Consider the following 13855-nt stretch of genomic DNA (forward strand, 5'->3'; position numbering starts at 1 on the left):
ACTTTCAGCCCCTAGTGGAAAAGGCAACTTCCAAGATTTCGGGCTAGCATGGGAGGCACCTGACACAGGCGGGCTGAGTTTGCTGACAAAATTAGTGCTCTCCTCGCAATCAGTTTACCTGTTTAACTGTCCTGAAAGCGCCCAATGATATTCTCTAAGAGATCGACAGAGCAAGGAAAAAATTCCTTTGGGCGGGTGACTCGACACTCACGGGAGGAGAGTGCAAAGTAAACTAGGAAAGATGCAGCATGCCAAAAGAAAATGGTAGCTTGGGCATTCTGAACCTGGAAAGGTTTGCGACTCAGATTGAGGTGGCTTTGGCATGAATGGGCTTTGCCGGATAAGGTCCGGATAGGCACAAAAACGTCGTGTGACGACACAGACCATCTCCTCTTCGTGGCTTGCACAACAATTTCAATCGGCAACGGTAAAAGGACGAGCTTCTAGCACTCAGGATGGCCGCAGGGTCACAGGCCAAAGGACATTGCACCAAACCTTTTCAAGATCTGCTGGCCAAAAAATAGAACAGTGGCCGCCGCTATACAAAGACAGACCTGGATACGAGATGTAAGAAGAGCAGAGGGACTTATGCTCCAGCACGTACAAGAATTCATTACACTATGGGGGATGCTCCGTGACATCCAGCTCCACCACAACCTTACCACATCAAGTGGAAGTTCACAAACTCCGGAGAATACACTGCGGGTTCGGCTTATAAAGCGCAATTTCTCGGTTGTGTGAAAGCACCGAAAGCCCAGATGATCTGGAAAGCTTGGGCGCCACCTAAATGCAATTATTTTTGCATGGATAATGACTCAAAACCGAGTGTGGACTTCGAACTGACTGTAGTGTTGAGGATGGGCGCACCGCCCCTCCTGCCCCCTCTGTAGAAACGCCCTGAGATGGTGTTTCACCTTCTGGCTGAGTGCCAATATACAAAAAAAATGTGTGGAGCCTCATCGCGTCTTGGACGGTGCAGCCCACCCTGAGCCCGCAACAGTGGAGACCAAGCAAAAATACATGGCACTGGTGGACCAACATCACTTTCACTGAACATGTGCCCCAGAAAGCAATTCGTTCGTTGTCACTACTGGTAATCTGGGAGATCTGGCGACAGCGAAATGCAAGAGTTTTCACAAACCACGAGACTTCGGCTGTGGGGCTTCTAGCAAAAATAAAAAATGAGGCGGCCGCTTGGGTTTCAGCAGGAGTAAAAGGTTTTAGAGTCCCTCATACCGCGAGTGTAAACCTTTTTGTTTTATCTCTCGGTTAGCCGGTTGTACCCTCTTTTTCTATCAATAAAATACGCACAATCTCGTCAAAAAAAATTATGCTATGCGATTTCGCGAACTTCACGTGTCTTGCCAACTTGCTTAAAAAAGTGAAGATAAAAATTTGAGTTAATATGGACCTTTCTTCCTTATCGTCACAATTATATTAGAAATAAAGGCGTCCTATTTCGTCCCATTACTACACAAAATGAGTATAAGAGGGGATCAAATTTTTGAGAGTATGGTAGAGAAAATCACCGAGCCTCTCTCTCCTCAACTTGTTCTGTTCTCGATGGTCTGGTATGGTTGATCAATCCTCTCGTCATAAGCATTCTCTCTTCGATGCCTTGATCATAAGTGTATTTTTTTAGATTAAGGAACGATCTAAGTTGTCCTAATTTAATAGCACTATAGAAGATTAGAAGTACAGATCTGTGTGATGATGATATATGTGGATGTAGTTGCGTGACAACCTCAAAATAACGTACTCCCTCCGTCCCTAAATAATTGTTGCTTTCACTTCCCAAGAAATAACTTTGACCAAATATATATAAAAAATATATTAATATTTATTGTACAAATTAAATATCATTAGATAGATATTTGAATCTAGTTTTTTATAAAATTTATTTTAAAATTTGAATGTTGCACGTATTTTCTACAAATCCAGTCAAACTTTGAACACGGATACCCAAAACGACTATTATTTAGGGACAGAGGGAGTAACTACTTGCTCCTTTCCACAAGTACTCCCTCCGTTCCATGAAGAGTGCAATTCTAAGTTTTTTCAGATAAAATAGTGGTAGGGTGAAAAGACGCTCATACCCTTATTTGTTTGCCACATATGGTTAGTTTTGGCATGCAATTCAAATCTAACCATTTAAGTAGGCAGGTAATTGAGATCCAATCTCTAGAATTGTACTTTTTATGGGATTTTTTTCAAACTCAGAATTGCAATTTTCATGGACGGAGGGAGCACAACGCTTTGGGCCATAAAAGAGAAGTATAAATATCAATAAATTATAATTCATTCAACACTATATAGGAGAATTACTTATTCAACTTCAAACTACTACTTCAGTTCTTTTTTATTAATATTAATCCAACATTTATGGATGGAGGATGATGTCGATTGTCTAAAGCTTTGCGTTGTCTTATCTAGATTAATTATAACGTAAAACTGAGAAAATCCTATGAAGCCACCAACTAGGATGTGCCATTAACTGCTAGGACACATCTACATCTACGGATTCTTTGAAATTTCATTTTGATGGAAGTCGAATTCAAGTCTGGTGGGTGCTACTAAGATACCACAACCACTAAGCTATTTGATTATTTTTAAATGGCTACATTTGTTTTTAATTTGGCACTAGAGTTTATTGTTTTCAAGTACGAGCTCATTTCTCATACAAAACTGTTAAGGTCTTTATTTTGATAGTAGAAATAAGAAGAGCCATGCTGGAGATAACATTCAAAACTACGATCATAAAATTTGAACATCTTTTTGCATTCAAATATATGTTAAAATGATAACTATTCAAATACCCTCACATTAAGTTGGGTTTTCAGTAGCCAAATTTTGGCAAGGCATAGAAGGAGAATACATATTAAACATTCAATTTTTAGTGTATGTATATGGTCTTTGGTTCTTCAAACAAAATGGGCAATGCTTTAATATCTCTAAATAAATAGGATTAGTGCTTCAATATATTTATGTATTGATGGTGCGTCTCTCAAACAAAATTTATCAAAGTAGCATCTAATTTGACCCAAACAGAGAGTTGAGAGATGTAAACCCAAAAGGTTTAAACCAAAAATATCATTGTGTTCAATTTGTATCTATTTGGTACACAATATTATTTTGGTTTTCCAATATTCTACAAATCAAGTAACCAAATAAATCCAACTTTTATATACTTCCTTGGCTAGTGGAATTCAAAAGGTTGTTCCCAAAACCCCTAAGACCCGAGTGTTGCTTGAGTCCGTACTTCACATGTCACTACATGTGCTGCACTGTTTGGTTTTTTTCGCCCACGTTTCCCGAAAAAAGAATCTCGTATGCATGGAGTACTAAATGAGGTTTACTTGCAAAACTTTTTTAGGAATGTGTGTAACTTTTCGAGATGAATCTAATGACAGTAATTAATTGATTATTTGCTACAGTGATGCTACAGTACCAATCTCTAATCGTGCGGTCAAAAGCCTCGTTAGATTCGTCTCGCGATTTACACGGGGGTTGTGGAGGTGATTTTGTAATTAGTCTTTATTTGATACTTGTAATTAGTCTTTATTTGATACTTGTAATTAGTGGTCAAAGGTGAAAAAAAATTCCATCGATTCCTAACCAAACACGGCCAAGGTGAATTACATCAACCTATCAATCAGCAAATTCCAAAAATGAGCTGAAGCATAATCACTCTGTTCGGTTGGCTGTGGCTGATAGCTGGTGCTGATTTATTGTCAGAGAAAAATACTGCTGGGTGGTTGGTGGCTGGTGCTGGTTTAGTGTGAGAGAAAAACACTGTTGGCTAGTTAGTTGGTTTTCAGCATCTTTTTAAAAAATGGATCATGTTCAATCAAAAGTTGTGCCCAACATGGCACCATTTCTAGTTTAAGGTGAAGAAAGCATAGTATTTATTTATCTGAATTGATATAATGACATTTTTGTTACCATATGGTCATGTTTATCGTTGGAAACATCATTGTTATCGTAATTGCTTAACTTGTAGTGATATGATTTGTGGTCAGCACCGTTCTTATGTTGAATTTTCTTCACTTAGATTCAGGTTCGCTAAGATATTAATCTTTTAGTTTAACAATAATTTGAACTGGCATATGTTGGTTTCTATTTTCTTCCTTACTTATTTTGATCATGTTTGTTTAACTTAGACCAATCTTAATGAGAGTGTTATAGGAGTGTTATGGGCATTAAATTTACTAACATGTATCAATAGTACGAGGAGAGAGGAGTGTGATGAAATGTGAGAGGAGTGTCATCACCATGACACAACACTAGCACAGTTTTTAAGTTTTCAGTCTTAATAACTGTGTCGATGACACTCCCGCTGAGACTTCGGCAACAAAAACTTAGAAACCAAATTTTAGATAAAAAACCGTAAAAAACATTGCCGGATCCTAATCTGATGCAGTCACACGGGCACATCTCGGGGGCTCAGGGCCGAACTCCTCGATTCGAGACTCGACCCGACCGGGATGGCAATGCCATGGCGGCGCCTCCCCCTCCTTCCCCCGGTTCCTCCACCTCTGTAAACCCTAATCAATCTGAATCAAATCGAACGAGCAGAACGAAAAAACGAAGCGGCCGCTCCCGAATCCGGCAGCGATGGATCGTTCCCGCTCCAAGCGCGGCTACCACTACGACCAGGACTCGCCGCCGCCCCGCTCCAAGCAGCGCTTCGACCGCCGCAGCGGCGGCGGCCAGAACCCTAACTCCGGCTACCACCGCCGCGGGCCACCCGGAGGCGGAGGCGGCGGCTCCGACCGCCGCGGCTTCCTTCCCCCTGATGCCGCGCCGCCTCCGCCCCCGCCCCCGCCTCCCCCACCGTCGGCCGCTGCGGGGGCGCCGGGCGCCGCGTCCACCACCACCTCCTTCCGCATCCTGTGCCCCGAATGCAAGGCCTACGGCTTCCCGCCTGGCTTCGTCGCCAAGGTCCGGGACGACAGCGGCGCGCTCGTCATCGTGCACCCGCCCATCGCAGGCGACTACGTCCGGATCATCGAGACGGTTGACGGCGCGCGGCGCGAGGCCGACGGCCGCCCGCCCATGTACTCTCCGGCGCAGGAGGCGCTCCTTATGGTGCACCGCCGGATCCTCGAGACGGAAGCCGAGGATGGCGACGAGGATGGCGAATACGGGCCCAGGGGGAAGGACCCGCGGGACAGGGGGAAGACCACCACGCGCCTCATCGTACCCAAACTTCACGTTGGATGCCTGCTCGGCAAGGGTGGCAAGATCATCGAGCAAATGAGGATGGAGACCAAGACGCACATCAGGATTCTGCCGCGCGACCAGCAGACGCCGCGCTGTGTGTCCTCGTCCGAGGAGGTTGTACAGGTATGACAATTGCTTGCTATAATAATGTTTTCAATTTGGTTCATACAAGGGGATAGTAAGAACACACATGGATGTTCAAGGATGCAAAACAGTAATAGGCGCGAGAACAGAGATTAATTAAGCTAAACTATTATCAATGAACAATAAGACTAAAAGTCAAAAAACCAAATGGGTACACAAAAGTTGTTTCCCCACTCTTTAAGATACATGAATGCGTCATCTGGTAACATAGCTAAGGCTCCAAGCTCCATTACACTTTTTCGGTCAGGAAATAAAAATGCATTATCTCTACCTGGAGATTGAATTTTGGAGATGACCACTTCCTACTGGTTCTCACATTATGTCTACTGAACACCTTGATTCACAAGATATACTACATTAGTGGCTGTACCTTGTAATGAAACACCGAAGTAAACTGGTGGTCGATGCCCGTTTGCTGTTTTCCCTGCTCTAATGACATAGGCTTGATTTGTCTAATTTTTAGTAATGATGCTCTGAAAGTTGAGGTCAGTGCTAACAGTGGTTGCTTCTCTGAAAGTTGAGATCAGTTTAACACTGATGGAGATTCCTGATCGTCTTTATGTTGGAAATGCAAGCCGTGGCCAGAGAACTCCTGATGACCCGAGTGCCAGGTCATGAGGGGAGAGGTCTATGCCCACTTCTGCACCTTTCTTGATATGCTTGTCATGGATGCGAAGATAAACATGATTTAGAGAAAAGTTAATATTTTTAGTGTGTTTATTTATTGCAGACTGAATTACATGTCTGCATCATGCCTAGTACATGTCATTTCCATGTTGGGAAAACCACCTTTGAGACCAGTCTAGGAGGTCATTCCTCTTGTGTTAGAAATTACTCCCTCCATGTCTCTGTCCTAAAAAGAATTTCATTCTATGTTTGACCAAATTTATATATATATAGAAAAGTACCAATGTTCATGTACCAAAAAAAGTATCATTAGATTAATCATGAAATATATTTTCATGCTATATCTAAATGGTCATACTCTTCTTTATAAATGTGGTCAAACTTAGGGTAGTTTGACTTAGGGCAAAACTAGAATGATATTCTTTTTGGGACGGAGGGAGTAATTTGTAGAATTCCAGTTGCGCAAGTGAGTAGTAAATAAAATGATCAGGTTTGTGCTCTATAGTTGTAACTTCCATCTGATAGATCAATGTCTCTTAGAGTTATATCACTGCAAATATATATACATAAAAAATATAAACAACATTCTTTATTTGAAAATATCTTTCACTCTAATTTTCTTCTCATTCTATGGTGTACCTCTTGATATTTCAGGTTGTTGGAGATGGAAATTGTGTTAGGAAGGCTGTAGCAATAATCACTGATCGCCTAAAGGAAAGCTTACACCGCGATCGTGGTCCTTTCCGAGGGCGAATGAATTCTCCAGAGCCTCGAATTTCTCAGGAAGATGAATACCTGGGTGGTGTTCAGCAGATGCCTGTATATGAAGAAACTTACGGACGACCTGATCAGATTAGGAACAATATTAGCTTGGAGCCACCAGGGTATGAGTTTGATTCAAATGGTGGCAAGGTCATTGAACACCCAGATATTCTGTATGATGATATCGTATTTCGAATTCTTTGCCCAAATGACAAGGCTAGCAGTTTAGTTTCGACGCGTGATGGAATAATAGAGATGCTACAGGCAGATGTTGGTGTTGATGTTAGGCTTACTGATATTATTGCTGGTTCTGATGAAAGGGTAGTAATCATCACATCCAGAGAGGTAAATCAGAGGTGCATTGCATAATTTTGTCTCTTTGCTTCCTGTATTTTGACTTGAGTGTTTAGTAAAGATTTTTCTTGTCTAACCCAAGGTACTTAAGAATACCAGGTGTAGCTCTGATATGTATATGGTTTCACACTTTCACTACCCCAGTAATACATAGGTGACATGATATTGATAGAATTTGGGAACATTCTCACCGTACATTCCCAGTATTAGTTATACTGCTCCTATACAGTCATACATTCTTGGCTTTGGACAATGCCATTATTCTAGGTAAAATGAGGGGCTATGTTTAAATTTTGTACTAAGTGACATGGATCCTAACACAGTGTTATGAGTTTATGCTCACTAGGTTCAAAGTCCTCTTCAACCTGGTATTCTTATTTGGAGTTTACTCTTAGTTGAGTATTTGGAGTTTACTCTTAGCTGATAAAGTTTACAGCAGTGCTTGCATGTAATATTTGATTGGCTTTTTGTCATAATGCATCACTTTGCTATCTGCATTTCAAATATTCTAGTATGTCTTAGGTTTGAATATCTTGCTATATTACTTCGGTAGTCTGTATATTTGTAACTTATGCTTATTTTCATCTTAACTGACTTGTGAGATTGCTGTTCCCATCTGGTAGGATCTGTTTTAACTTTTTATATGGTTTTGTGTGTATTTTTTATTTAGGGCCCAGACCATGAGCTTTTCCCAGCCCAGGAAGCACTGCTGCACATCCAAACTCATATTGTAGACCTTGGCCCTGATAAGGATAACATTATCACGACAAGACTACTTGTACCTTCAAGTGAAATTGCTTGCTTTGATGGAAGGGAGGGGTCATTATCTGATATACAGAGACAGACTAGTGCAAATGTGCAGATATTACCAAGAGAAGATCTTCCATCATGCGCCCTAGATTCTGATGAACTCATACAGGTTTGTCTTCATCCCAGGAAAAGTCTTTCCCATTTTCAATGTTTAGCAAGGTAAGTACATGTTAATCTAGATGCAAGTAAGTGTCTATACAATTTTACATAAGTTGTTTGGCAGTTTGTTCAGATAGTGATTTGTTGGCAATTAGGAGGGTTGCATATTGGGACTTCTTTGTGAATGATACACATTGGCATAGTGGCTATTTTGTGTTTCTAAACCAAACCCAATTTTTGCCAATATACTCATACCAGGACATAAGCTCAGAGGCTCAGATCAGTAGCCTGTTGACATTTTAATTACACATGCCATCAAAGATTTGGCATGCATGAATATATTTTTTACATTTTTTTGAGTTTCAAGTTCATTAGCCTTTTTTCCTGTGGTTGATCGAACTATATTCTTGCAGATTGTTGGAGATATTAGAGCTTCTCGGAATGCTCTTATGCAAGTAACCACAAAACTAAGGAGTTATCTATACCGTGAGATGTCTGGTCCTATTCAAATTGGTAACATTAATGTACATGGAGCCATTTCTCCGGCAACTGGCTCACCTCGAGGACCATACCAGGGAAATGATATTCCAATGGGTCCTTACCACCAAGCACCACAACTGACAGCTTCATGGCACTCAAAGGTAGGTCTGATGCGCAAATGATTCCTTGAGGTCACTAGGAAAAGATGTTTATACATTATTGGACTGTTTAAAAGATACTTATACGAACAAACTCTATTTTCCTTGATGTATCTTTTACCACTGGTCTTCTTTTCTGCTTTAGGTTCAATATTATCTTTCGTCTTTCATTTCTTTTGGAATGTGCTCACTCTATTTGATAAACTGTTGGTTAACTATCGTTAACAACCTTGCATTCTGCATTTCTACTTGCCAAAACAATGCTAAAAATAAATAAATAATTAATGATATTGGGGGAACTTATGACCCATATGTACTACGGAAATAGTCACTTTTGTGGTTCATATTACCTCAAGCGATTGTTTGAACTGTGCTATATGCCATTTTCAATTGCAGGATAGTGGAGGCAGTGCAAGTGGATCATTTGAGCAAGGTACCAACATTAATGATGATATCAGGCAAAATGCTTCAAAAAGGTAATGCTTTATCGGTTTATCCTTGGAGTTGTTTCTTATGTTTGTTTGTTCCTTGATCTCCACCTTTTGTCCTCCCATCAGATTTGCCATTCCTCTAGTGACTAGAAGCACGTTAGAAGTTGTCATACCAAACAGTGCTGTTGCAAGCCTCACCATGAGGGCTGGTAGCAAGCTTGCCCAAATAAGCGAGGTGCGGTATATTCTGGATTTCCTTTAGTACCAAAGGGAGGAAAATTGTCCCTGCATAGCCTTCTAACTGTTTGTTGGAAACAGATGTCTGGTGCTACTGTGACTCTCGCTGATGATAGACCTGGCATCTTGGAGAAAGTTGTACAAATATCTGGTACCCCTGAGCAGACTGAAAAAGCTAAAAGTTTGCTGCAGGGATTTATTCTTAGCAGTGAGCATCACTCCCTCAAGATCTTTTTTGTTTCTTTTTCAGCAATATATAACTATTAACTCTTTCCCCTTCCCCAATTTTATTTCAGTCCAAGATGACAGTTGAAGACGTCACCACACTCTACGGCATGCCATAGGTGTTTTCTCGTTGAATTTCCCTTCGATTTTTTTTTGGTACAATACGTCTCAGTCCATCTGGTTATTTGTAATAGTTGTCTAATTGAGCGTCATGCTTTTCGTGTGTAAAGTGTTAAGATATGTTCACATTTATTTTTTTCATAGTTATAATGCTAAGTAGCCCAAATGTGTCTGTTTCTAGTTTATCTTAACTAGTGTAAGATAGTCCGACGAGGACGATGTCGCTCACCGCGATCTAGACCTACTTTGCATCTTGCCCCGGATGTGGCAGAGGCGGCGCGAGCCATCGACGCAGATGGCCTTGCAGCGGTCGTTGCCAAGCATGCAGGTCACCTGTGCGTACTCCTGCCCGTCCTCCTTGAAGATGAGTTCGCACTTGTCGTCGTCCGCCTTGTTCTTACCCCGTTTCCGGTTCTTGCCTCCCTTACCCTTGTTCTTCGGCATCTTGGCAGTGGTGGAGGGGGGCAGCAAGGCGAAACCCTAGGCATGCGAGATCGAGGTGGGGAAAGTAGGCTGTGTGGCTTGCAGTTCGTGGGATTGCTGTTCGGTGGGTGCGGCGGCGAGTTTATAGCGGCGAGTTTATAGCAGGGAAGCGAAGGGAGGAGGGGTTTGAGCTGTTGGATCTAGGGTTGGGAGTGGGGTCAGTTTCTGGATAAGCGGGAGAAGTGGTGGACACACAGAGTCGTGGTGAAGGAGAAGAGTTTGTGTTCCATACAGAATTGTCCTTCAAATTTGCGTGGCCTTCCAATTACACGCATAAGGACACCTAAAGTTAAAAGAAAAAACCTCTCCCAACTATCACGAAAGTCTAATTTTTATCACACAACTATAAAATCAGGTATCTAGTCTCCCCAAATATTAAAACTATTTATTTTACTTTCATCACACAACTATAAAATCAGGTATCTAGTCTCCCCCAAATATTAAAACCATTTATTTTCCTCTCTACACAGTTTCACATGTGGGTTTTGCATTTTTTTTTAGATTTTTCTTTCTTATCCTTTTTCACTCAATTGAGGTAGCAAATGTGGATAAATAATAATAAAAATTCGCATAGTGGTAGAGGAGAGTACAGAGAACCCAATTTCACAATTTTTCGAAGTTGAAAGTAAACAAGTTTGAAATTTGAAATTTTAAAAAAAGAAAGAAAGATTTCAAACTTCATTGAATTTTAAAAGCATCAAGATAGCTCTATTTTTAGAAAAGTTGAACTGTGTGATACATATTATAGGTGCATCATTAGAATTTTTTTTCTTTTTTAAGTTTCTTAGGAAGGGTTAAATTTGAGCAAAATCTGATTCTTTTTTATTTATTTTCAAAGAATTTAAAATCTACTCAAGAATTTGCATATTTGATTTATACATATGCAAATTTTTAAGTAGATTTTAAATTATGTAAAAAATAAATAAAAAAGATAAAATTTATCTCAAATTTGACATTCGTAATAAACTTTAAATTCTGCTATATAACCAATACTCCTCTAGTGATGTACCTATAATATGTGTCACACAGTTCAAATTTTGTCAAAGATGGACCTCATCTTAATGTCTTAAAATTTTAATGAAGTTTGAGTTCTTTCTTTCTTTAAAATTTTAAGTTTCAAATTACTTTGGGTTTAAACTTCAGAAATTTGCAAAATCAGGTTTTTTTTACTATCCTCTACTACAACTATGCCAAATTTTATGATTTTTGAACTACGTTTGCTACCTCAGTTGAGCAAAAAAAAGAGAGAGAAGGTATAAAAAAATATTTGCAAAACAATGTAAAACCATTGAGGGAGATAGAAACAAAGGTTTTGATAGTTGGGGGAGACTCTATACCCGGTTTTATAGTTGAGGGATGAAAATTAAACTTTTGTGGTAGTTGAGTGAGAAAAAACAGACTTTTTCCTTAAAAGAACTGAGAGTCTGGAGCCATGTACTTGCAGTCCTTGTGTATACTCAGGGCACAAAGCGTGGCTGACTCTAGGGAAGCATTAAAATTTAGGAAAAATTGAAGATCTCAGTCAAGGAAAATATGCTAAAACAGTAATGAAAATAGACAGAGTGGGCATACCTTCCACTCATGAAGAAAGTGACCGTATCATCTTCAGCCCATTCAGCTAGACGAAGGGGCTGAACTCTAGTCATGAACTTAAATTTGGGCTGTTCCTTCATCAGCACGACACCAGAAGGAACAGAAGCACTTACCGGGGGCCACGATTTTGCAAATACCTGAACAGAAGATACTGTAACTATTGGAAAAGTCCATCAAGGTTGTTGGATCAATGAGTGAGAGGAGGATGCTAAAAGGAGTTGTACCATATTTTGCAGCCTCAGGTGAAATTTTCTGTATATAAGCAATAGGATCCTCAAATTCCTCCCTGGTGGGACAATACACTGCGCATTCTGGTATCTTGTCGATCCATTCAAGGTTGGACATATCAAACTTCTCCACCTTGCAAAACAAATAGAACATGTAGATTATAATATGTATATTAATGAATAAATTCATATGAACTTATATGTATAATTACACGACTATATTACTAATAACAAAAATATGAGGATGTGGGTATGACCTATAAATCTTTATATCCTAATTCAATAATTTACAAGCTCTTGATAAGAGTTCAATGGTCAAGAACTAGGAATTCTCGTCCTTCCCTCTTGGACCCTCGGATTTTAGAAACATAAATCTAGCATGGTTATTTTGCAATAATTTCTTTATTTTTAAAGTAAGTACTTCCTAGATGATGAATCTCTTTCTCCTTTTGACGCATTGCTCAAAAATAGACTAGAAATCTTTATGGAAGGGAATGCAATTGTTAGCAATTTCTGCTATATGGACAAAAACATTTCACGGTTGCTCCGGTTTGGTTTGGATTCACAATAGAAACAATTTGGTTTGGTTTGGGACACTAGTAGGCGTCGAGTGGCTGCTGTGCAAGTCCTCCTGCTTGCTTGACTAGACATGCTCTTTTTCTTAACCATCAGTAGCGTGTAACAATTAAAAATACTATTACCAGCACACTCCTGCACTATTTGCGGGTCTCAACGTTCCTTTGCACTTTTGATGGGTGTGGTTTTGGTTTGGTTTTCACATGCTATGTGGTGGGCTGAAGTAGTTTATATTAGCGTGTTTAATAAAAATAATTTGATGCGGATTTGGACAAGATCTCGTACATATCCAAGGCTAGTCTAATGATATCGAGCTCCTTTATCTCCGACTAGTAGGGTGCACGTGCGGCACGCACGTGTTTAAAAAATAAAGTTGCAAAAAAATAACCACACTAAATTTTAGTTGCAACAAGTATTTTTAAGAAACTATATATGGTGAAAACAAGCAACGAGGTCTCAGTTGTGGTGAAAATAGACAAAATATTCTAAATATGAAAGAAGTGTATAATCATAAAAATAGGTAAATGGTATGTATAAGGCAGTAGAGTGCATGTGCGCATGCATATGTTTAAAAGAAATCACATATCCTCACAAGAAATTCATTAACCATCAAATTATATTACAACCTTGTTTTTTTGCAAGGTATTAAAACCTTGTTTAGTAGCTCAGAACAGGCCAATTATAGCCAGGAATGCTACAATCGCTACCAAACGAGGGAGCAAAAGGTTTCATTTATGAATCACTTAGATCAACTTTCATTTTGCCTAGGCATGTGAAACGCCCATAGGGTGATTTTTTTAGGTCAAGGTTGGCTAGAGCAACCAACTTTCATTCAGTTAAAAGATCAGAGTACCCAATTTCTTGGATGCAACCAGAGATACAATGACAGAGGACCAAATAAGCTGATTGCTCACCCGATCGAATCAGCATATGAGCCACCTCATTAGCACTACGAGTTACATGAACGAAAGATATAGAAGAAAAATTGCATGCCAATGATTTCATATCCGCTACTATGGAGCCTGTTGCAGTTCTATCTCTTGTTGCAGAGGATGGATGGCCGCGTCACTGATCCATTCCCAGGGATGACGGTCGCCGATCTGTTGTTGCAGGGATGACGCACGCCCTACTACCATGAAGGATGGGTCCATTCGATCGCCGAGCCAGCCCGTTTTCGATGCACTCAGCCGATCTGTTGATGTGGATGATCTGCACGGTGGATTCGGAGGCCGATCATGGACACAGACATATACCAATATACAACATCAATAGTGGATCACATAGGAGAGAGTACTCAACGAATACA

The 13855-nt window shown here is 40.1% G+C and overlaps 1 protein-coding gene across 1 annotated transcript; it reads left to right on the top strand.

The window, feature by feature from the left end:
- Positions 1–4445: 4445 nt before the first annotated feature.
- On the top strand, positions 4446–9850 carry LOC120703483 (RNA-binding KH domain-containing protein RCF3-like). The gene is made up of 8 exons (XM_039987587.1): positions 4446–5346; positions 6649–7101; positions 7781–8029; positions 8433–8660; positions 9054–9133; positions 9215–9323; positions 9407–9533; positions 9622–9850. Exons 1-8 carry the CDS (start codon positions 4615–4617, stop codon positions 9636–9638), a joined length of 1995 nt encoding a protein of 664 aa, XP_039843521.1. The 5' UTR covers positions 4446–4614; the 3' UTR covers positions 9639–9850.
- The last annotated feature ends 4005 nt before the right edge of the window (positions 9851–13855 follow it).

Source organism: Panicum virgatum, chromosome 4K, assembly GCF_016808335.1.
Source record: "Panicum virgatum strain AP13 chromosome 4K, P.virgatum_v5, whole genome shotgun sequence".
In the NCBI taxonomy this organism is placed as follows: Eukaryota; Viridiplantae; Streptophyta; class Magnoliopsida; order Poales; family Poaceae; genus Panicum; species Panicum virgatum.

Coding starts and splice junctions, on each gene's coding strand:
- LOC120703483 (XM_039987587.1), top strand. CDS start 4,615: ATGGATCGTTCCCGCTCCAAGCGCGGCTACCACTACGACCAGGACTCG. Junction 8,661..9,053: donor CAGCTTCATGGCACTCAAAG/GTAGGTCTGATG, acceptor TTTCAATTGCAG/GATAGTGGAGGCAGTGCAAG. Junction 9,134..9,214: donor AGGCAAAATGCTTCAAAAAG/GTAATGCTTTAT, acceptor TCCTCCCATCAG/ATTTGCCATTCCTCTAGTGA.